The 24,944-nt window shown below is 41.7% G+C and overlaps 2 protein-coding genes across 6 annotated transcripts in view; both read right to left on the bottom strand.

Moving 5' to 3' along the window:
* Window positions 1–2,909: 2,909 nt before the first annotated feature.
* rskra (ribosomal protein S6 kinase related a) lies at window positions 2,910–15,042 on the bottom strand. The gene is made up of 12 exons (XM_047391549.1): window positions 14,843–15,042; window positions 14,042–14,299; window positions 13,884–13,967; window positions 9,752–9,820; window positions 9,402–9,471; window positions 7,963–8,070; window positions 7,771–7,811; window positions 7,653–7,680; window positions 7,334–7,423; window positions 3,662–3,750; window positions 3,472–3,582; window positions 2,910–3,386 (listed from the first exon to the last, which is right to left on the bottom strand). Exons 1-12 carry the CDS (start codon window positions 14,870–14,872, stop codon window positions 3,096–3,098), a joined length of 1,269 nt encoding a protein of 422 aa, XP_047247505.1. The 5' UTR covers window positions 14,873–15,042; the 3' UTR covers window positions 2,910–3,095.
* Window positions 15,043–15,175: 133 nt separating this feature from the next.
* The window catches only part of LOC124883992 (protein KIAA0100-like), a 28,710-nt gene continuing 18,941 nt past the window's right edge, over window positions 15,176–24,944 (bottom strand). For 3 of the 5 annotated variants that reach the window (XM_047391545.1, XM_047391544.1, XM_047391547.1), the window contains exons 32-41: window positions 24,310–24,431; window positions 24,043–24,223; window positions 23,827–23,913; window positions 20,277–20,285; window positions 19,910–20,020; window positions 19,684–19,819; window positions 19,290–19,414; window positions 19,108–19,209; window positions 17,355–17,489; window positions 15,176–16,128 (exon numbers count right to left, since the gene is read on the bottom strand). In XM_047391545.1, the coding sequence (XP_047247501.1) occupies window positions 15,943–16,128; window positions 17,355–17,489; window positions 19,108–19,209; window positions 19,290–19,414; window positions 19,684–19,819; window positions 19,910–20,020; window positions 20,277–20,285; window positions 23,827–23,913; window positions 24,043–24,223; window positions 24,310–24,431 (1,194 nt within the window). In that variant the 3' untranslated portion in view covers window positions 15,176–15,942. The remainder of the gene's footprint in view (window positions 16,129–17,354; window positions 17,490–19,107; window positions 19,210–19,289; window positions 19,415–19,683; window positions 19,820–19,909; window positions 20,021–20,276; window positions 20,286–23,826; window positions 23,914–24,042; window positions 24,224–24,309; window positions 24,432–24,944) is intronic. The other 2 variants (XM_047391546.1, XM_047391548.1) reach the window with 1 other exon arrangement.

Below are 24,944 nucleotides of genomic sequence, written 5' to 3' on the forward strand. Positions count from 1 at the left end.
GAGTCTCTGTCAGCTCCAGTTTGTATCCAACTCAAACTGTGTCACACCTTAAAAGCTGACACCCCTGGGCGGGGTTTGTACACCCACCTCTGTCCTACATAAATTAGACATTTTGATGAATCATTGTTCTATTTAAATTTTGCCACGTTTTCAGATTCACGTCTGACTGCTTTTTATGCAAGTGAAACAATTTTTGCATTTCTAAAAGGAAATTGCAAAAGCACAATTAAATTTAAAGCTCACATACAGCTTTTAATGAGAGGAATCCTTCTTTAGCTCTTAATATATGGTTTTATAACTGTATCTGCATTGCTGTTACAGAGGCCAGTTAGATTCAGGCTACATCACAAAACTTACATAATATATTCTACCATAATCTCTGTCCCTATTGCAGCTTTAATTTTAGCATTTCATCTCTCTCCTGAGGTGTTTTATTTTTAGCGTAATTAGTAAAAAAGTGCCCAAAGGAACTTTTCTGGTCTCCAGACAGTTTGGTACTCACACCCTCAAAGTCTCAGGGGGTTTCACACTCAGAGCTATACATCCTCTCACTTTGATTGTGAGGTTTAAACTGTTAAAAATGAGACTGAATGTACACGGAAATGAAAAAATAGTGGTTAATTCTAGGTTTTGGTCACTCATGATAAATAAGTTTATGTGGCTTTAATTATTTTACTTATTTTGAATGTGGTTGACCATTTCTGTCTTTATTGGCCACATAGTATGTTTTGGAGAATTATCCTACTGAAAGACCTAGCGATGGCCTATTTACAGCTTATTAGAAAAGGTCCACCTGGTTTTTATTCAACTGTCCTGGTATTTCAAGGAGTTTATGATGCCATAAACCTTAAAAAGATTCCCAGGACCTCTGCGCCAGAAACAGGCTTACAGTATGACCGGTCATCCGCCATACCTAACCGTGGACATTAGAAGCATATTTATCTCTAGTTTTATTCCAAACTCACCTAAAGTGTTTGTTGTAGAAAAGCTCAATCTTAGACTCATCTAAGCAAATTTCAGCTGAAATCTCAGTAGAGTGAAGCAAACTGTGCACATTTAAGTTTGTCATTGTAGGGCCTTAAACGTGTTTTTCTGGCATCACTCAGCCTGATAGCCGGTGGTAAACTCAAATGGACCACTGCAGTGTCATATTTATACCCCCAGGAACCAAAAAGTGAGTTACTAATTATAAGTCATAGAAGCTTAAATCAAGTAAAGTATACCATTATAGGGGGCTTAAAAACTATTGTATCATAGGAACTCAAGCCAGATTTTTTAAAGATTATATTTAAGCAGAGATTTCTAGTCCCCGAGTTTGAACTGTTTATTTACTCACTTTTGTTAATAGAACTGCTTCAGTTGTGTGCTCAGTTATGTAATTATGATGTTTACCAGCCCCTAGGTGAGAAGACTCATCTGTCTTTTCAGGGGGACTCCTCTCGTCTCTATTTTGGGTCAGTGTGCCTGTGAAAGCAGATGTGGGTCACTGGACTGCGTGCCACCCACAGAGCCACAACACAGACTTGGTGGACCTGTCTAAGACAAGGGCCTGAGAGGGAATTCAATGTCAGGAAGGAGCCGACACGCTCCCATTCAGTAGATGTGGTTTTAAAATAGGCACACAGCCCACCGAAGTACAGCAATTATACTCAGCTGGCTCCCCTGGGACCCTAGGTTTTTTTTCCCGTTAGCTAATTAAAGATGTTTAATGATGATACTTTATCTGGTGCTCAATTTTCTATCTTATTATGGATGTCCTAAATGGGTTTTGGAGGGATCTTTTAAATAGGTCGAGCAGAGGCTGAAAGTTGGACACCAAACATCCAATGAACCACAGTAAGAGCCATTATCCACAAATGGAAAAAAAAAAAAAACTCAACAGTGGCAAACCCTCCCAGGAGTGGCCGACTTGCCAGGAACACATCAACAATTCATCCAGGAGGTCATAAATAAACCCAGAACGACATTCAATGAACTGCAGCCCTCACTTTCCTCAGTTGAGGTCTGCACTCAAGATTACTGAGAGACTGTTACCCAGTCTCTCAGTAAGAGAGACTGGGTAACAATGTGATCCATGGGTGAGTTCTAATGTGAAAACCACTGCAGAACAAATAGAACCCAAAGGCAAGTCTCAGTTCACAAAAAACCCTGACGATGCATGGGGAAAATATTCTGTGGACTGATGAGAGTGGAAAGTGGAACTTTTTTAAAGGTGTACGTCCTGTTACATCTGACCTAAAACTAACATCATTTCAGAAAATAACATAATACCTACTGTCAAACATGATGATCTGGGACAGACTTGGATAACTTGCTGTAAGTGATAGAACCATGAATTCTGTTCTTTGGCATAAAATCCTTAAGGAGGTCCAGCCATCAATCTGTGACCTTCAGCTCAAGCACACTTGGGTTATGCAGCAAGACAATAAGCCAAAGCACACCAGCAAGTCTACATCTGGATGGCTAAAAACTAAATAAAAGATTGCTCTGGAGTGGCCTAGTCAAACTCTGGATTTAAATCCATGCTGTGGCCTGACCTTAAACAGGCTGCTCATGCTACAAAACCTTACAATATGACCTGAATTAAAACAATCCTGCAAAGAAAAGTGGACCAGTTAATGCAAATCACTTGGCAGCAGTCGTTGCCACCAAGGCAGACGCGACCAGTTAGGTTTAGGGTCCATTTACTTTTTCACATAGAACGTTAGGTCGTTTTGGCCCTGTTTCTCATTGTGACCTTTTCAGCATTTCTGTCACCCAACAATGGGTGGGATACATTTGTTCTTTTAATTATTCAGCATTAAACACAGTTCAAAGCAAAATATTCTGTAAATTATTAGTCTCTTCAGTTCCAACTCAAGTCTTTCTTTTTAAATGTTTTAATCTGTCAATAAAATGCTAAAATATTTTCAAAGATTTAAACTTCAACGAAAAGCCAACCTTGAGGTACAAAATGCAATAAACATGAGCCCAATAGTTAAATATGTATTTTTACAGAGGAAACGGCAAATGGTAAAACCTGTTAAAAGATGAAGATCTCCCTCACATGCACTGTGACCGTTTTCAAATCCAGAAACTGTACAGTTTTATACTTTCTAGTCCTGCTCTGCAGTCAAATCCACCTCCTCACTGGGGGAAATGGGTAGCAGTTCAGTGAGATTTGAAGAAGAGCTGAAGATGTTATCAAAGTCAAAGTTATCAAACCAGTCCGTTGAGGATCCTCTCCTGGATTTTTCCACCCAATCAGGATGACTTCGGAGCTTGAGGATGAATTTGACTGGTGTTTTCTGGAGGAGGTAAGAGTCGAACGTTGTGCCTCTGAAGAAGGCCTGCATCCTAAAACGCTGCAGATTATGAAGGCGGCTCGCTGGAGTCTTGCATAAAAGCTGAAGCAGTGAAGAGAGGAAGAGATTCATATGTGGACATGTCCAGCCCACAGGCGAACTTAGGATGTTATTGGAGCTGACTGACCTCACCGAGCAGTAGGATCAGATCAGAGCTGAAGGTCTTTGCTGGAACATAAGGGCAATCTCTGACCTTCTTTAACATGCTAATGTGGTTTGACTCTGCAGCCACTGGAAACTGCAAATGGAGAAACACAGATAGGCAAAACAAAACGACCAGCAGAAGCAGTTATTGTGAATAAATCTGAAAACGTTACCTCTCCTGCAACCAGTGAGAACAACAAAACCCCAAGAGACCACCAGTCTGCAGCATGGCTGTACGGACCCCCACTTAAAACTTCAGGAGCTGTTACAAAATGCAAAGCTGCATCTCAAAAAATGTGAAAAAGTTCAATATTTTTGAGTGAAGCATATATATTCCTTACACATATTGTGAAATATTTCAATATTTAAATGTCTCAGACAATAAGGATATTACATATTTTAAAAATGAATGTCAGGATTTTTTTAAAGTAGGCTCATTTCTATTCCATCAGTACTTGGTTAGGGCTCCTTTTGCATTAATTACTGCATCAATGCGGCATGAAATGGAGGCGCTCATCTTGTGGTTCTGCTGAGGTGTAATGCAAGCCCAGGTTGTTTTGAGAGCGGCCTTCATGTCATCTTCATTGTTGGGTCTGGTGAATCTCATCTTCCTCTTGCCATTACTTTATAGATTCTCTTTCGGGTTCAGGTCAGGGCATTTTGCAGACACAGTAATACCATGGTCATTGAACCAGCTATTGGCAGGTACCAACTCCTGGTGGAAAAGGAAACCAACATCGGTATAAAGCTTGTCAGCAGAAGGAAGCTTGAAGTGCTCTAAAGTTTCCCGGTAGATGACTTGACTTCAGATAACACAGTGGACCAACACCAGCAGATGACATGGCACACCAAATCATCACTGTGTTGGTATTATGAATCTGAGAATATTTAATTTTTTATATTATATTTTATCAAATAATATTTCGGTCTGTTAAGGGTTATCCTGTGAATACCAGCCCAGTAAGGCGATGGTATTAGGACAGAATAGAAAGGTGTGAGACTAGCTCTGACATTATTGAACAGCAAAAACTCTGCACACACATGGAATGAATTCACACAATTTCTTAAAATACAATAATTTATTAACAAACATAAGTCAACTCAAAGACAAACATATTTCAATCAACAAACTCTTTACTATGCTAAAACAATCCAACTAAACTACTAAGCAGAATTAAAGAATAGGGAAAATTAATGGGCTATGTACAATATAAACAAGTTGATTAAAGATTATTGCAAATCATGACCAAAAGAATGATGCAACATTACCATGCAATGTTTATGTCTGAGAACCAAGGATTATCTTGAAGAATCTGGAAATTAAGTTAAGTTAGTCTTGGAACCAACTTAGGGAATAATCAGCAAACGTTTAGACAACCATTCACAATGCAAGATCAGATAAAATATTATTTGAATAAAATAATGTTTTAAATAATGATCTGCTGAATAAAACCAACCTACTGGATGACCATTTCGCAACGGTGTCTCATTAGCTGCCATTATTTATTAAAATAATATTTGAAGAAATATTAAGGGAATATTTTGGAAAGAGCCAAATCTTTCTGGAGAAATGGGGCTTAATGGTGTTATTTAGTTATCAAATTTAGTAAAATGATGTTAGGGACACATTATTTACTGGACTGAAAACTAGACCTTTCTGGGTAAATATTATTTAGCAGCAAGCACGTGTCCTTAGCTGTTAGCAGTTAAGCTAACAGAAGCTGATAGCTTAGCACCAGATTCAAACACACACCTTAAAAATACCATCAATAAAAGGGTTAAGATGCATAAGCGCGGACGGCGCGTTATGATCAATCTTCTGTTTAAAATCACCCTTTAATAAAGTTTGTCTTAACTTTAAAAACACACAAAGAACACAACCTGAGCACGTGCGCTGCAGATAGCCTGCTAGCACCAAGACAGCTGAGTTCAACACAAACAAAACCAAACTTCATAAAATGAAAAACATTTAAATAATTTCAATCTAAATCACTTCTATGATTTTCTGCCCAAACACTTAACCTCATGAACTGTGGTGAAGTTTGAAGAGAGCTCTGTGAACAAAGGGTTAGCTTCCAGCTAACCTCCGTAGCTGTGGATGAAAGACGGCCCGATCTGTCCGGTAACCACACTGCACGTTACCGTTACCACGGTGATAGGGTCTCTGCTTCCAGACTGGGAGACCGCTTCTCTGTAGGGAACTTCTCTGGGACAGTTTGCTTCTGCAGGCCTCAGAGAGAGAAAGTCAGGCCAGACGTGTACCTTAATTCCCGTTTTTATGAATGAATGCTGGGTACACAAACAGTTATTCACTCGTACTTAACTTTGCATATGATCGCGTGATCTTATGACACTCATGGATCCAGTTGAAGAGTTTATGTCTGTTTGCCAGCAAAGAGACATCAGCGAGCTTGTCTCCCCTATCCGGTCCCTTTTGACGGCCGTGTGGAAGAGATCGGCTTGTTGAAGAGGGGGTGCTCTTATTCAGACAGTGGCATCATGGGAAGTCTGCTGCTACCCCCCTTTTCTCAGTTGCTGGAAGTCAGTTAAATGCAGTTTATTTTGAAAGTTCCAGAAGAGTTCGTACCGGAGTTTAAAGTTGAAATCCATGGCTGGGTCCCAACAACTGACTGGAAACTTTTCATTTAGACTCTTTGACCTTGACTTGCAAATTAAATTAAAACTTTACTTTCATCTGAAAAGAGCAACTAGTTTGTTAGTTTTTTTGTTAGCTTTTCTGATTCTGATTCTGATTCTGATTCTGAAGAACGAGATCACGGATACAAGCGGCTGAAATGAGCTTCCTCCGTAGGGTGGCCGGGCACTCCCTTAGAGATAGGGTGAGGAGCTCGGCCATCCGGGAGGGGCTCGGAGTAGAGCCGCTGCTCCTCCACATCGAGAGGACCATCGAGAGGTGGCTCGGGCATCTATACCGGATGCCTCCTGGACGCCTTCCTCGGGAGGTGTTCCAGGCACGTCCCACCGGGAGGAGGCCCAGGGGACGGCCCAGGACACGCTGGAGGGACTATGTCTCTCGGCTGGCCTTGGGCTCCCCCTGGAGGAACTGGAGGAGGTGTCTGGAGAGAGGGACGTCTGGGCGTCTCTGCTGAGTCTGCTGCCCCCGCGACCCGGTCCCGGATAAGCGGAAGACGACGAGTACGAGTACTTGGAAACAGCACTCTGTGAACAACCAGCTTCTTTAGCTGTATACCTTTTGTGTCTTACCCTCCTTATGGATGGTGTCAATGACAGTCTTCTGTCCATCTGTCAGTCAGCAGCCTACTGACCCAGACTGAGACCATTTAGAGACTCAGGCAATCTTTTCAGACGTTTTGGGGCGTTTTGAGTTAATTCACTGATTGGGATATTGCACCATGAGATTCCAATAGTTCACTTTTTTCCAATGTTCTAATTTTCTGAGACAGTGAATTTTGGCTTTTTTATTATCTGCAAGTCATAATCATCAAAATTACAAGAAATGAAGTTTGAAATATTTCACTCCATGTATAATGAATTTTTATATACGTTTCAATTTCTGAAATAAGTGATAAAAACATTCAACGTTTTCTTGACATTCTATTTTTTTAAAGATGTACATGCTATGATAATACATAGAAATCAAACTGAAAAACAACAGTTTAAGGTAATTCTAATAGATCCTGAAGCCAAAACACCACAAATTCATCAGTGTTCTAATGGGGTCAACTAAATCCAGAGGGGCAAAGACTCAGATGTGAGGGCTTTGGTTTAGTCACTGAGTTAAAAGAGAAGCCAGCATGTAACAAAAAGACCTGGAAAACAACCACTTTGTGCGAGAATTTTCTCTTCCGTTTGGGGGACTTTACCCATGTACTGAATGGTTCCACATACAGTAAATGCTCGCCCTCCTCGATTCAGGCGCCGCGAGAGACCAAAATCAGACAGACGGATGTGACCTGAATCAAGACAAAACACAGCAACTCTTAGCCAGGATTTTAGGACAACACCACCAGTAATCATTGATTTTATGGCTAGCTGGGTGACTGATCAACAATGCACTCTATATCTGTACATTTCTACTGGGCATTTTGCTGTTGTGGCATTAGACCCAAAAGTCTTCTTTACTATTCCCTTGTTGCCTTGTGTTTAGGGTTTGTCTGAAGCAATAAAAAGAGACAATCTTACCTTGATCACTCAACAGGATGTTCTCCATCTGAAATATTTTTTTAATGATGATAACCCAGAATAGACCCAAGAAAACATACATAAATAAAATGTATGTATTATTTATAGGAAATTATACCTTTACATCTCTATGAATGATTCCCACGTTGTGTAGGAATCCTGGAAAAGTGAAACAAATCCAGATCCACTCTGTAAGCTTCACACATCTCTGAAGGTTAGAAGTCAATGTGATAAATATTGTTGAACTCACAGACAGACCCACACACACACAGACACACACACACACACACACACACACACACACACAAACCCAGGGCGCTGCCCAGCTCTGCAGCAAGGAGTCGAACCTCGTCCTCATCAAACTGGCCCTTCAGTAACCAGTACGTGTACAAGTCTCCAGCGCTGCAGTAGTCGAACACTGCAGGGGATAACACAGATACTTATTAGGTCTCCGCTGATGAGTTCAATCAGGTCAGAATAGGCTGGTGAATTAATATGTGAAATTAGAAAATTAGAAAGGAGAATGGGATTTTTCCTCTAATGTTGCTGAGGAAAAGAAAGTCATGAACCAAATCCCTGCAAAACATAACCTTTGACCTTTTTACACATTTTGTCACATTGCAGCGTTTTATTCAACCCCCTAAGTCAAAACTTTGTGGAACCGCGTTTTGCTGCAACATCGAGAGTCAGCAGCTTTCTCCCATAATTCTTTGCAAAATAGCTTAAACTCAGTCAGATCTATTGAAGAGTTTGAACATCACACAGATTGTTAACTGAATTCAGGCCTGAACTTTGACTGGAACATTCTAAAACATGAATATGCTTAGATCTAAACCATTCCAATGTAGCTCTGGCTGTACTCTCCTTTAACAGGTTGTCTTCCAGGACTGACCTGTGTTTATCTCCATCTACCTTCCAATCAACACTGACTAGCATCCCTGTCCTTGCTGAACAAAGCATCCCTCACAGCATGAAGCTGCCCTCACCACTATGGGGGATGGTGGGTGTATTCAGAATGTTGTGCAGTGTTGGTGTGTTTTCCATGTTGTCCAAAAAGTTTATTTTTGCTCTCATCTGACCAGAGTACCCTTTTCTACACTTGCTGTTTATATGGATTGTGAAAAAGTGCAAACAAGACTTCTAAACGTCTCTGAACAGTTGCTTTCTTCTTGCCACACTTCCAGATTTGTAGAGTGCACGGCTAATAGTTGTCATATCTACAAACACTCCTATCTGAGCTGTGGATCTTTGGAGCTCCTCAAGAGCGCCTCTTGACTGCTTCATAGCACAGCGGTTCTTCTTCTGTGATGAAATTGCTCACAGCTTTACTCTGTTTCAAGCAGCTTCTTAAGAAAAGTGGCTGTATCAGAGCAAGGGGGGCTGAATACAAACATGGACTACACTTTTCATATTTTTATGTGTAAAAACCTTTGAAACCATGTATCATTTTTTTTCCATCACTATGAGTTGGTCTGTTACATAAAATCCAAAGAAACTACATAAGTTTTTGTGGTTGTAACATTACAAAAGATGAACAATTGCATGCATGGCATGAATATTTTGAGTCTTAACTGTTGATCTCTTATTTACTGACTATTTTCTGTCAGTTTGTTTTGTTAATCTTAGTGATAACTCTAAGGATAAATGTGCTTTTTGTGACTGTAGCTGTTGAAAATTGTTTCCACCCTGCACCTTCGTTAGATCGGTTAAGATTTGGATGTGATAGGAATCTTTACAGTTTTAACTCACTAATGAAGAGGTGGCGCTGCGTCTGCCAGCAGTCCTGCAGACTGTGGATAAATGGATGTTTGAGCTGCCTCTGCAATGCAACAGTTGACACAAATAGACTAACGGTAAATCTAACAGCAAGAAGTGGACAAATAAGACTTTATCAGCTAAAGGTGGTGGTGGCATTTGACCTTGTGTTGTCTTTTAAAATGAATAAGGTCAGTATTAAATGCAAAACTATGTGTCCATCCATTAAACATTAAGAACTGTTTCAGTGTGCATTGAAAACATTCTCTGATTTATACTAATTAAAGCAGGTTAGCAAAATTTATATCAGCATTTACTTTCCTGGAAAATGGGAAAAAACGTACCTGAATTATTACTTCTTCTTTTGATTGCTCCAGCGCTCCATGCTTTAAGATCTCCGACTTTGGCAGAACCTAAGCAACAACATGTATCAGCTATTTAAAGCAATTAAATACCTAAAGAGATTATTGTTTTAAATGACATTAATTTACCAACAATGCATGAACAACTCCTGTCTTAGTTTTACTGGATCTCAGTGCTGCATTTGTCACAGCTGATTGATAGACTGGAAAAATGGGTGGGATTGCTGCTACTGTGCTAAACCCTTTCAGACAGTGGGGGACTACTTTGTGTCATCTGGTAAATACAAATCATTCTTTAAAACATTATTTTATTAAAATAATATTTTATGATCTTACATTGTGAATGGTTGTCTAAATGTTTGCTGATTATTGCCTAAGTTGGTTCCAAGACTAACTTAACTTAATTTCCAGATTCTTCAAGATGATCCTTGGTTCTCAGACATAAACATTGCATGGTAATGTTGCATCACTCTTTTTGGTCATGGCTTTCAATCATCTTTAATCAACTTGTTTATATTGTACATAGCCCATGAATCTTCGTCATTCTTTAATTCTGCTTGGTAGTTTAGTTGGATTGTTTTAGCATAGTAAAGAGTTTGTTGATTGAAATGTGTTTGACTTTAAGTTGACAAATTTTTGTTAATACATTCTTGTATTTTAAGAAATTGTGTGAATTCATTCCATGTGTGTGCAGAGTTTATGCTGTTCAATAATGTCAGAGCTCGTCTCACACCTTTCTATTTTGTCCTAATACCATCGCCTTACTGGGCTGGTATTCACAGGACCACCCTTAACAGACTGAAATATTATTTGATAAAATATTAATAAATATTAAATAATATTCTCAGATTCATAATCCTAACACTATATTCATACTCAAAGCATGCAACTTTATATTTTTGTGTCACCACTTAACTATAGTCCATTAGAGTTATTGAGTCAGTATGTTTATATTATTCATGAATGGATGGGTCAGAATTTCCTCCAGCTTAATGCAAAAAAGACAGAAATCATTGTTTTTGGTCCCAGAAATGTGAAGTTAGAACTCAACACTCAAGTATAAAGACCTGAACAACACTCGTACTCGTACTCATCGTCTTCCACTTATCTGGGACCAGGTCGCGGGGGCAGCAGACTCAGCAGAGACGCCCAGACGTCCCTCTCCCCAGACACCTCCTCCAGCTCCTCCGGGGGGAGCCCAAGGCGTTCCCGGGCCAGCCGAGAGACATAGTCCCTCCAGCGTGTCCTGGGCCGTCCCCTGGGCCTCTTCCCGGTAGACCATGCCTGGAACATCTCCCGAGGAAGGCGTCCAGGAGGCATCCGGTATAGATACCCGAGCCACCTCAACGGACCAAACTCCTGCTCCGCACGTACAGGGACCGGATGGCCCCTAATAAAGGGCCCCCGATTCTATACTCCTGGAGCACCCCCCACAGGGCATCATGAGGGACACAGTCGAATCCCTTCTCCAGGTCCACAAAACACATATGAACCGGTTGGGCAAACTCCCATGAACCCTCAAGTACCCTGTAGAGGGTATAGAGCTGGTCCAATGTTCCACGGCAGGACGAAAACCACACGACTCCTCCTGCCGGACTCTCCTCTCCAATACCCTGGCGTAGGCCTTACCAAGGAGGCTGAGGAGTGTGATCCCCCTGTAGTTGGAACACACCTTCCGGTCACCCTTCTCATGAAGGGGGACCACCATCCCAGTCTGCCAGTCCAGAGGCACTGTCCCCGACCGCCAATCAATGTTGAAAAGGCATGTCAACCATGACAGCCTCACAACATCCAGAGATTTGAGGTACTCAGGGAAGATCTCATCCACTCCCGAAGCCTTGCCACCGCAGAGCTTTTTAACCACCTCGGTGAATTCAGCCTGGGTGATGAAGGAGTCCAACCCCGAGTCCCCAGCCTCTATTTCCACCAGGGAATGCGTGATGGCAGGATTGAGGAAATCCTCTAAGTACTCCTTCCACCGCCCGATAATGTCCTCAGTCAAAGTCAGCAGCCTCCCATCCCCACTATAAACAGTGTTGGCAAAGCACTGCTTCCCTCTCCTGAGGCACTGGACGGTTTGCCAGAATTGCTTCGAGTCCTTCTCCATGGCCTCACAGAACTCCTCCCAGGCCCGGGTTTTTGCCTCTGCCACAGCCCGGGCCACAGCACGCTTGGCCTCACGGTGCCCGTCAGCCGCCTCAGGAGTCCCACAAGCCAACCACAGCCGATAGGACTCCTTCAGCTTGACAGCATCCCTTACTGCCGGTGTCCACCACTGGGTTCGGGGATTGCCGCCGCAACAGGCACCGCAGACCTTACGGCCGCAGCTACGGGCAGCAGCATCGACAATAGATGCGGAGAACATGGTCCACTCGGACTCTATGTCTCCAACATCCCCCGGGATCTGGTCAAAGCTCTCCCGGAGGTGGGAGTTGAATACATCCCTGGCCGAGGGCTTCACCAGGCGTTCCCAGCAGACCCTCACTATGCGCTTGGGGCTGCCAAGTCTGTCCGTCTTTCTCCTCCTCCAGTGGATCCAACTCACCACCAGGTGGTGATCAGTGGACAGCTCAGCCCCTCTCTTCACCCGAGTGTCCAAAACAGCGGCCGAAGTCTGAAGACACAACAACAAAGTCGATCATTGACCTCCTGCCTAGGGTGTCCTGGTGCCAAGTGCGCTGATGAACACCCTTATGCTTGAACATGGTGTTCATTATGGACAATCCGTGACTAGCACAGAAGTCCAATAAGAAAACACCACTCAGATTCAGATCAGGGAGGCCATTCCTCCCGATCACGCCTCTCCAGGTGTCACTGTCATTTCCCACGTGGGCGTTGAAGTCCCCCAGCAGAATAATGGAGTCCCCGGGAGGGGCACTATCCAGCACCCCCGACAGGGACACCAAGAAGGCCGGGTACTCCACACTACCGCTCGGCCCGTAGGCTGAGACGACAGTCAGAGACCTGTCCCCAACCTGAAGGCGCAGGGATGCGACCCTCTCATCCACTGGGGTAAACCCCAACATGAGACGGCTGAGCTGGGGGGCAACAAGCAAACCCACACCAGCCCGCCACCTCTCCCCGTGAGCCACTCCAGAGTAGAACAGAGTCCAACCCCTCTCAAGGAGATGGGTTCCAGAGCCCACGCTGTGCGTGGAGGCAAGCCCGACTATTTCTAGTCGATATCTCTCGACCTCCCGCACAAGCTCAGGCTCCTTCCCCCCCAGCGAGGTGACATTCCACGTCCCTAGAGCCAGCCTAAGCATCCGGGGATCGGGCCGCTGAGGTCTCCACCTTTGTCCGCCACCCAATCCTCTTTGCACCGGTCCCTCACGGTTCCCCCTGCAGGTGGTGGGCCCACTGGGGGATGTCCTTGTGTCTCTCGTTCGGGCTTGGCCCGGCCGGGTCCCGCGAGGAGCAACCCAGCCACCAGGTGCTCTCCGGCGAGTCCCGACCCCAGGCCTGGCTCCAGGGTGGGACCCCGGCTCCGCCGTACCGGGCGACGTCACGTGCCTCAATATTTTGTTCTTCATGAGGGATTCTTGAACCACTCTTTGTCTGACCCGTCACCTAGAGCCTGTTTGCCATGGGAGACCCTGGGCATTTAGGCCCCAGACAACATAGCCTCTAGGATCATTTGAGCACTCAAACCCCTCCACCACGTTAAGGTGGCGGTTCAAGGAGGGGACTAAAAGGTCTTAGACCTAAATATATTTCTCAGTTACTGATTTGGTACAAACCATGTAGGCCCCATAGATCTGAAAGGTCTTTACTAAGTGTTCCTAGAACCAGAACTAAACATGGTGAAGGAGCATTTCATTTCTATGCTCCTCAAACTTGGAAAACATGTTTTATGTACTGCAGCTTTTCCATAAAAGCCATAGATTCCTTAATCAGTTCATTTTTATCAGATCTAAGCAATTTTTTTTAAAGTTCTATTTTAATGTTTTTTTTTTGTGATGCTTAAATATTACTACTTTTGTTCTAATGTATTTCATGTAATTTTTTTCATCTTCTTGTGTTTCCTAAAAAGCACTTTGAAATGCCTTGTGCAGAAATGGTACTGTACAAGTAAACTTGCTTTGCCTTGCCTTAGAGTTAAAGCTTAACTAACCTTAACAGCCCAAATCTTCTCTTGATTGACAACCTTGATCTTCAGGATGGGTCCAAGCGAGCCTTTAGCAATGACGCTGAGGACCTGTAAACAGAAAAGTAAAGTTTATCTTCCTTTACACCAACTTGTTTGCTGTGAATACCAATTCCCCTCCCCACCTGAAAACAGTCCTCCGATGGAAATTTATGTTGTGGAAACTCTGGCAGGAAGAGAGAGATGAGAGCTGGAGGAGTTTTCTCTTCCTCTGGCTTCTCTTCTCTGTCATCTGGAGGAAGCAGCACTTTGGGGACATCCATTTGGTCCACTTCTCCAGGCTGAGAAAATACAGCAGAATGTCCGAGTCTTTGAGCGATGGACACACGGACGTTTGATAGGATCCCCTGACTGAAGCGACGTTGAGTTGGAGGACACTTTTTCTGATAAAAAATAAAAAAATAAATCAACAGTAAATCACTTTTATCAGTGGCTGGAAATGATTGTCAGGGTTCCTAATGTTCCATTTCAAAATTGCATTCTTTTCCAGAGCGAGTTTTTGAGAGCCTACTTAAATTAAATTAAACAAAACAAAACCACTTAATTGGGTTTTATTATTTGTTTATACCCCACAAATCATGAAACAACTCAGTCCTGAAGCTGGGTTTTGATACAGAAATGTTTTTTTTTTTTTTTTTACAACTAGACAGCATTAGATCAGTTAAAATGTATAATACTTATATTAACCTGGACTGGATTATCCAGGTTAATATAAGGTCAGCAACCACTTATCTAATCAATAATCTATTTTTGACGTCTGACGAGCAAACAAAATTGAACTCAGATTATTTAACTGCACTTGAATAACGAGAATACACATAAAGAAAACACGTCTGTTTCACTTCTGGTTTCAAAAGAAATCATTAAATCAACGCTGCGTAAAAATACGTGACCACCTCCAATAAGCGCGCATCTGAATCACTCACCTTCTTGTTTTTACTGACTTCGCCTCCCATCGCATCCTGGAGAATCTCCTCGCAAAGAAATCAGCGTTAAGGCGGAGAAGAAAACAACCGGAAAACGGGTTTCTCCGTGTTTTTGTTTCCCAAATCCACGTGTTTGGCTGGAGCTGCGTCCGCGGCTGCATGGATGAATGTGCCGCATTTCCAGCCTACTTTGCGAGGAGATTCCGCTCCATTTGAAGCCGTCAGATCGATGATCAATCAGTCCGCAAAGAGCCGAGAGACTTTTAACACTTTAACGGAGATGTAAACAAGGAGCCACTGAGTTCATGGAGATGGAGGCAAAAAGAAAAACAGTCGCCGTTTGGTTCCTCTTTAATTGAAACGTTCAAGACAAATAACAGAATCAGTTATCTGACTCATTCAAAACTGTGATTACAAAATATCAAATATTTTGCATGAAAAGTGCTTTAGTGTTAAAATGACAGAACATGCACTATCAGCTGCAGCTTTTTTTTTTTTTTTTGACAGAACCATCAGGTACATGATGTTTTTTGTTCATTAATTGCACTGAGGTAAGTTACAGTAAAACAGCAGGCTGAGTGATGCAAGCATGTAAAATATAAAATATCCTGGCCTTCATGTCAGTGACAGTCATGCAGCCCAGATCAGCTTTCATATGTGTTAAAGCATACTCTGGTAAATCTAGTTTTAGCTTTTTAAGAACCGATTTTACAGCTGTTAGCACCGGTGGTGGTTTCTGTTTGCTTAGCGAGGTCAGTTTTTGATCTTCAGCGTGTTCCTGAGCCAGCAGGAGGCGCATTAACACAGATATTAGTCTGCCTCGCTACATTCAATACAACCACAGTGATTATTATATCCAGAGCTGCACAGTCTGAAATGAGGAAGAAAATGCTATAACAGCATACTGATAAACATAACAAAAACACACAATTGGTCATAATGGCTGATATCCATAGAGATGTTTCAGAAACAAGTTCAGAAGGCTCATGTGATAAAGTGGAACTACTGGAAATGCTTCTCCTTTCTTTATTCGTGATCTGAAAAAGCTGGAGTGACGTTCAGGGGTCCTGGAGGGACCTCTGTCAGAAGGAGGCTATGGATCACTTGCGTCGGCTGAAGATGCTCTTCTTGCCGGAGCTTTTGTCTGTGGTGCTGAGCCCGATGAGAAGTCGAGCCTTCTCGTCTTCCTCCTGCTGCTGCTGGTTGTTGTCCGATTTCCCTTCAGACACCTTACCTCGCAGGTCTGCGACCGAAGCTGGTTTCAGACGCAGCTTCTCCTTTATCATCTGAGCAGCACACAGCAAGATGGATCAGTATTTAAACAATTAGGAGCAAGAAAATTTAAAATCTGCCTTGTTTTTTAAACTTGTTAAAACTTATGTGATTTACAATACTTTACGAAACCATTACTCCCCTAAAATATTTTCACATTTTAGTACTATAGAACCAAAAACTTGCTGGTATTTTATATGATAGACCGAGAAACTAGTTACGCATTTGTGCTCTGACAGATACACTCACTGTGAGTTGAGTGTATCTGTCCTGTTGGAAGAAGAATTTCTGAGACTCCTGTCTCACATTTTGTGCAGCCTCTAACACAGTGGTGTCCAAAGTCGGTCCTCGAGGGCCGGTGTCCTGCATGTTTTAGACATTTCTTTGCTTCAGCACACCTGATTTCCAGTGAAGGCTGATTCCCAGGCTGTTGCTGAACTGCAATCATCTGAATCAGGGTTGTTAAAGCAAAGAAACATCTAAAACATGCAGGACACCGGCTCTCGAGGACCGTCTTTGGACGCCCCTGCTCTAACAGTTTCTCTTCCACTACTGCCCTGTATTTAGCCCCATCATCCATCACCCTGTCAATTCCGACCAGCTTTCCTGTCCCTGTTGAAGAAAATCGTTCCCAAAGCATGACACCGCCACCACCATGTTTCTTACAAAAAAAATATATATATATTTTACAAATAAAAACTTGAATGGTGGAATGCATTTGTATTCAGTTCCTATTATTCTGATGCCCTTATCTAAAATCCAAAACTCTCCTATTTGAGCTGCAAATCTTAGCAGCTCCTCCAAAGTTGCCTTGGGCCTCTTGGCTGCTTATGTGATTAATACTCCCCCTTGCCCGCCCTGTCAGGTTGGGCTGTCTCTTTGTAGGTTTGCAGTTATGCAATACATCGTCAGTTGATGGACTGAACAGTGCTCCCTGAGATGTTCAGAGCTTAGGATATTGTTTTATAAGCTAACCTTGTTTTATACTTCAGCAGAAATGTTCTCCCTGACGTGTCTGCTGCATTCCTTGATCTTCATGATGCGGTCTGTTCATTAACGCTCTCTAACAAACCTCTGAAGACCAGCTGTATTTATACTGAGATTAAATTACACACTGGTGGACCCTGTTTACCAATTAGTTGACTTCTGAAGGCAATTTAGTTAAGGGGATCAGACAAGAGGGAGTCTAATACAAATGTAGGGTATGAATATTTTTGCAAGGCATTGAATATCTGCACACCTGTGCTACGAGTGCCTTTCGGCTGTCGCGTTTCACTGCCATGGCAAAGTCGAGCCACGTCCATGTGTTGTTGTGGTACTCCAAACAAGGAAGAACAAGGTTCAGGTCTTTCCAGTCCACACTGCTCTTCTCTCCCTGAGGAGAAATCCAACACAGTAAGAAATAAAGAGAAACTGGACTGGGAACAGATATAGAGGACAGTTAGAGAGACAGTTGATATCTTCTTCTGTGGGTTTTAAACTGGTCGGCATCCGCTACGCTGTGCATTCATTTCTACTGATTGCAAACTGCATATTGCACAGATGACAGGGCTTTCCCAGACAGGTAGATTCTGTTTAAATAATAAAAAATGTATATATAAAAAAAAAAAAAAAAAATGGATGCATTTAAACCAGGTCCATAATCTCTGGAACACGCTCCAGCCTGGTAGATGGCAGTAACGCACCTGAAGCTCATTTCTCAGCCATGAGGAAGATGCCCAGGATGTATTGTTGAAGGCGCCCACAGCTTCACTTCAATGCAAAACATGTTTCCTGCGAGCATGAACACCAGAGCTAACACTAGCTACGATAGCTCACAAGAACCAAAATAAGCTCATCTACACAGGACAAATATCACTATTTGGTTCAAATCCAGTTAATCAAGCTTGTAATCGAATTACACAGCTGCCAATTAATTGGAATACATTTTAAATCACTTCCCGCCACCATTTAAAATACTAATTCATTTTCTTTAGGAGTCAGTGCTGAAAAATCCACCTTATTAGGGTCATCAATGCACAGTGAGATCGTTTTTCTAAAACTTTAGATAAAAAGCTGCAATACAATTAATTAAAAATACCTTCATGCTAAATCCCAGACTGCAGAACATACAAGAAAGCATTAAGAAGATGCTAAATAGTTAGCAATTTGGAGAGCGTGTCCAGATAATTTGGCCTGTTAATGCAAGAAGTATGAAAGAAGGGATTGATGATACAGGAAGTCCAAATGTGAGATGCTACAGGTGCTTGTGCATGAGAGGCTCCTCTCTTAGCACATCATCACGGAAACAGCTGCTACCAGGAGGAAGATTCGTTAGTTTCAAGCACTTCTGGAAAGCTACTGAGATTTTGTTCATATAAGCCAAAAACTATTCATACTCCTGGCAGATTTACATTTAAAGTGATTTTCTTTCAGCCAAAGGGCTTCATTCTGCTAGAAATGAGACATGCATAAAACAATGGACATGGAGTACCAAAAAAAAAAAAAAAAAGTTTTATTCATATTTAATTTAAAAAATGGCATGTTGATTATTAAATTCTTTATATCAGATTGACTCTGTGCATCAACAAGTAATCTTATCTCTGATTGGTATCACAGACTAAAGATCTTGACCTCTGTCTCCCTACTTGCAACCAGTCAACAACAATACAAAAATGTCCCTCATATAAAATAAAACATAAATTTTGTGTGAACATCTAGTTGCTGTAGATGCTGTCTTGACTTTTATGTGAGATTTATTTGAGGAGCTGCCGGCTGTCCATCTCATGTTCTGTATGGCATCTGTGTCTGGATGCAGGGCATTATGATTATTGACCTTTAAACAGTCATCTACCTTTCCTTAAAACAAAATCTTAATGATTTAGTTTTCCAAAACTGTATACATTAACTTAAAAGTAAACTCATTGATTGATTCATGCGAGAACTATAGGTGTTCCTTGTGTATATGGTTTGGAGTTTCATGCTATAGGGAATGGTGTGACAGTTAAACCCACCTTGTAGCTGACACACAGAGGCACTTGGGGAATCTTAATGTAGATGAAGGAGTTGTTCATAGCAGCTCTCTCCTTCATCTTATCAATGTCATCAACAGGATGCTAAGGGCAGAAATTACACAACTCTCGTTATTTTTTTCTTCTTCATGAACATCTGGCCAAAAATCAAAATACATTCTCACCTCTGGAGGCTTCCTGAAGGACCTCCGGACCCCTGCGGTGCGGTTCAGTCCCTGGGTGATACTTTTACTGGGGCCCATAGGACCCATGGTGTCCTCTGATGATGGCCTGGGCTTGACTGGGATAGCTGTTACACAGACCACACAACTATCAGCACTATGCCCTCTAAACTGACACTGCAGACTAAAACTAATACCCCACAGAGTCTCTCTCACACTAACACACACACACAAAACACACACACATAACCACAGTTCTCAAGGTCAGTAATTCAACACTACATGTCTGGTGAGGAAAATGGAAACTAGTATTGATTGGTCTTTTGCAGGATAGTGATCTAAAGAGAGATAGGAGGGTAAATGGTCAGCTGACTGCATTTATTACACATCATCATACCAGTAGTGACCATTCTAAACTTGTCTTCCTCATCTGTGACGTCTTCCTCTTCAACATTTCGCCCCGGGAAGAAAAACCCCATCATTCGTTTGAAGAACTGGTACATGAGCTGGATGGTGAGCGGCACCACGTTCACCTGATTAAAGCAGAGAGGTTGCATTAAAGAAAATGTAAAGGAAAAATTGTTGTTTTTTTTTTAACAGTAGCAGCATGCAATGTTTCTAACCTCAAAGTGCTCCTTCACGGAGATTCCTCCCACAGGGGGGCGCACTTTGCTGAAGATGCGCAAAGCAAACTGACGTCCTGACTGGCAGTTGCTCTGAGGCCGAAGAACAACCTAAAAAAATGAGACGAAGTTAGCGACAAAAACATAAAAACTTCACTAAGACTTGGGTTTGAACGGTGCACCACGCAACAGGTTACTGATGATGTGAACAACAGGATGACCCCGTAAGGTTATGAGAAATAGGAACACATGCAACTATGCATCCTTGCTTCAACATGCAACACAGAGGAAAAATCTCAGAGGAGGTGTGGAGTGATCCTGTCTGGACAAACAAGGTGGGTTCAAACACAGACATCACAGTACGTACCCTCACACGCTGCACGGAGGAAACCAGGCATAAATACATTAACACAGGTTATCAACATCTCGTTGTTTCTAAAAATCTGGTTTATATTGTGCACTGCTGCAGAGTGCCAGCGTTAGGGTGGATTTAAGTAGAAAACATAAAAAAGTACTGTTCCAGTCAGATGTTTACATGCTCTCATCATTAGCATGAAGGTCATTGATTTTAGGATTTTAGCGTATTATTTGATCCATTCATTGTTTCCAGAGTGGAATGATTTCCTAACGCACAGCAGTGGATAATTAATTTAAATTTATATTACATTTTCTCCAAATTAAATAGGACATATTGGTTCAAATATGTTCATACAGCGCCACTAATATTTATATGAATCTCAAATGGGACAGAAAACTTCCAATAGTGGTCCTTGCCTAATTGTGACTGGATGTCTGACCACACTTATGATCAAAAAGGTCATTTTAATTGTTTGTTTTCCTGGCACAGACCAGGCTTTTAATCATTATCCACACATTTTCAAGAGCATTGAGGTTAAGGCTTTACCTGAAGCTTACGTTAGCCAGCTTATCCATTCCAAAATCAGTTTTCATGCGTGTTTGGGATGATTGTCCCAGTTGAATATACACATCCTAACCGGTTTGGTTAGGATGTATAGAAAACCCAGCAGAATTTAAAGCTATTATAAACTGGTAGATTCTGGAACAAAAATTTCATTGTCTGAGATAAACTGGGATTATCGTCAATAGGACGGAGAAGGTGCCAACAAACAAACCAGCCTCTCCTCCAAAATGTACACTTTTAACCCCTTTGGTCAGACTAGACAAAGACAGAGATGTTGGGCCACATGGACAAGAAGCATGTTCGGAAGAGTCAAGGCTTTCAACCCCAACATTACCCTACAAATGTCGGGCATGTTAGTGGCAGCATCATGCTGAGGGCCTGTTTATTGCCAGTAGTACTGGTGCATTGAACAAAGAAGATGAACTAATGAAAACGTCTTGAAATTGACCTCAAATCAGCAGTTAGATGGTGGACAGCTGGAATGTGGCTCAGGTGTTACAACAGGACAATGATCCCAAACAAATATCAAAACTGGTTTTGGAATGGATAACATTAAGCTTCCTGAGGGACCCTGACCTCAACCCTGCTGAAAATTTGAGGACTACACTAAAAGGGTCGGTGTCAGAAACAGGCGCGTAGTTAGACCAGGGCTTCCACAGCACCACGAATTCGCAACTACGCGCACAGCCAGAGACGGACTCCATTCTGGAGAAGTCCAGAACAGCAGTTTACTCCAGGTCGACCTGCCTCCTTCATTACCTGAAAAGTTACACTGAGCGCCTCAAACAGGGATCATTTCAGAACAACCGTGGAGCCACCAGAGAGTGGGAGCCTGGTGGGTGTGTGTTCAGGAACAGGTCGACGCCGAGCGGTATAAACCAGACGAAGATAGCGGTAAAACCTGAATGCTGACTCGGAATGGGCTGATTATAAGTTACAGCTGATCACTGATTCACCCAGCAAGACATGAGGTGGAGGTTCACTCTGATGAGCATCTTCAGGGTCATGATGAGGAACTTTGACCTGAGCTACAGGTGAAGTTAAATGTGGCTGTGATAGAAAACAGTAGCAACCTTCTCTGTGAGCTTCTAGCTGGATTTGCATTAAAATGTGAAAATATCTGGTCCTTTACTTCAGTCAAAATAAAAGCATTTAATCCTAACGTAGCTGAACACATTAAAAGGTCCTTCAGATCCACACATTGATCTCATGGCTGCAGCCGGTCTTAAGAGTCTAGTTCTACATGTAGACAGAACCAGGTGTTGCTCAATAAACCAGGAAAATATCTCCTGGTTCCAGTAAGACGTAGAAGAAAGAGCAAAACTAAGCCTCCCTCTTCTCTTTCATATCTTCTGTGCTGATTCTAAACATAAAGTTCTGGTTTTAAAGATGCAGGATAATTAAGAAATAAATCATAGCAATTAATCACACGTGGACCATTGGTTAGTTAACTATTTTATTTTTCTGAATTATACAAGAAATATTATATAAACTAAACTAATTCAACAAGGATACAGTTTTACTGAAGTTGAGACATACATACCATATGTATACAGTTATTAATAACTGTAATATTAGTACTGATAAGGTCCAGGATGAGGCTCTATGCTATATTTTAAACACCACAACTTAACACTCTTTCCTCTCAAAGTGTTTAATAGTAAGAACTGCACTAATGTCTCACATGTTCAGTGCAAAAGACTGTGTTGAAAAATGTTTCTTTTATTATTTTTGGCTGGCCAAAGTTCTTCAGAAGTGGAACGAAGGGATGAAAAGATGGCGATAAAAGAGAACAGGTTCATAAAAGAAGGAACAATTTTAATAAAATGTTTCGAAAGCTCTTGACATAATAAAATAAATGTGTTTTAGGATTTTACCATTTGACTAAGATTTAGGAAAATCAACTTTATACCACTTTCCTTTTTTGAAATATAAGAATAAAGACAATGGAGCCTCAGGAGTGAAACACTTTGATGAGAATGTAATGTTTAAAAAAGGTTATTTATGTAGATGACAAAAGAAGCATATTTATCTGGCCCAAAGTAAACATCTCTGCGTTTAAGAAAAAACATTTGTCAGCAGAAATTCAAATTAAGTTATTTTCTAAATATCTCAACATCTCATTACTTGCTTCAGCAAAATGGTTTTTCATCAGACCTAAACTCTCTTTCTCCTTGTCCTTCATTCAGCTTCTAACAAAAATAAAAAGTAAAATTATTGCAAACCTTTTTGGTTTGATTCACAATCATTTACATTCATTCTAAAATCAGCCGAGACAGAGAACTCATACAATATGTCCTATATTATTTTAATTTTAAATTACTTACAAATTGTCTTATTGAAATCTAAATATTTTGGATTTGGGCTAAAGCCCCCAATGTTTTGAGACCCTGAAAACGCCCCTGGTCAGAAACGACAGTTTGTTAAAATTGGTTTGTTTCCTAAAGAACACTGATCAAATATCCAACCCAGATCATTCCAGAAGCTTCTTGATGCTACAGAAACTGTGCAGTGAAAATTACATTTGCTAAAAGGAATTTAACTAAATATTAGTGGGGTGTACTTATATCTTTGAGCCTATACGTACAATTTGGACTCTGTGTCATTAAAGTCAAATGTTGAATATTAAATTGTAAATGGACTGTTCTAGTCATACCGTCCAACCAAAGCGCTTCACACTACAGCCACATTCACCTAATCACACTCAGGAGGGCGTGCATACAACGATATGCAGATCAGTAGGCAATTTAGGATTAAGTGCTTTGCCCAGGGGCAGATCAACATGTGGCAGGAGGAACCCACAACTTCTGGATCGCAAGATGACTCTTCCAACTCCTGAATCACACTCGCCACAGTGCATTTATCCATCCAGGAAAAAGAAATATCTCAAATAAATAAAATAGAGCCCTAAATTAAACCTGAATTCACACAGATGAGTGCATGTAAACTCTGGACAAGATCAGATCCAATCAGGGGGTCAAATAATAACATTTACCTTGTAAGCTGCGTTTGGAAGCAGGTTGTTCATTGTGAACCACCCGAGCTCCAAAAGATGCTCGGCTGTGTCGTCAGACTTGTTCAACTACAAAGAGAATGAGGTCAATATTTTTTTCTTCTACAACGTCTCACTGTTGTATCTTACAGACAGAAAAAGAACATGCTGAAGATGGTGAGCTTACAGAGTTACAGAGAGAGGGCAGTTTCCACTCACCTTACTGTACATGAATCTCTGCAGCTCCAGCTCTGCGATGCCAAGCTGTCCGTCCTCTTCGGTCAAACACCAGCGAGCCTGAGCAAAGTAGAACTCGGTCCTCCGCACCACACCTACGTCTTCTGGCGGCTTACGCAGCTCCAGCTTGTTTGCCCGCTGCAGCTGGAAATCTTTAAAACACCTGGACACAACAGAGGGGATTTATTTCCACTTCGGAGCCGATTCCTCTCATTATCGGACGTGGGTCGGTGCCAACACGAGACCTGCCTGATGAGGATGTTGAGCTCCTCGCTTTTCATCTGCATGTCGTTCTTCTCCTGGTTCAGTTGGTTCTGCAGCTGCATGTTGATGTCAATCAGTTCTTCATTGTTTGCATCATCATTTTGAGCCTAAAGATAAGGAAGAAATCAAACAAATTTATTATTCACATTTCTTGAATATCACTCCTCCTTCCTATTTTTGGACAAAAAAGAATATTATCAACTCTGCATGTAAGTCCTGTGTGTGTTGGGACAAATTAGCAGCAAAGAGTTGCTACTATTCTTTAGCCTGCAATAAAATGGGCTGCATTTATAGTGACAAACTTACTGGTACACATGGGATTCATTTGCACAAAAACCCTTAAAATAAATGCATCTTTTATTGTAGAAAGAGAACTGAAAATATAAAAAAAATCAAACTTTTACTTTAACCATACCACACCACAAATCTCTAGATTGTTTGTTGCAGAAAAGCTTATTCTTATTCTCACGTAACCGAAGCATGCTGTTCCAGTTTAAGTCCCAGTAGAGATCAGGGAACGTTTGTGGCGGAATGACAGAAGGTGTTTTTCCTAGCATCACTCCCAAACAACCAGTTGGCATGTAAATGGTTGCTATGTGACCTCTCTGATCAACAACAAA

Source organism: Girardinichthys multiradiatus, chromosome 18 (genome assembly GCF_021462225.1).
Source record: "Girardinichthys multiradiatus isolate DD_20200921_A chromosome 18, DD_fGirMul_XY1, whole genome shotgun sequence".
Taxonomy (NCBI): Eukaryota; Metazoa; Chordata; class Actinopteri; order Cyprinodontiformes; family Goodeidae; genus Girardinichthys; species Girardinichthys multiradiatus.

Bases quoted from the DNA above. Each gene is read 5' to 3' on its own strand.
- rskra (XM_047391549.1), bottom strand. From the start codon at position 14,872: ATGGGAGGCGAAGTCAGTAAAAACAAGAAG. The intron at 14,300-14,842 runs GTGAGTGATTCA...ATTTTTTATCAG, and splicing joins AAGTCAGTAAAAACAAGAAG to AAAAAGTGTCCTCCAACTCA. The intron at 7,812-7,962 runs GTTTGTGTGTGT...TCACTTTTCCAG, and splicing joins AGAGCTGGGCAGCGCCCTGG to GATTCCTACACAACGTGGGA.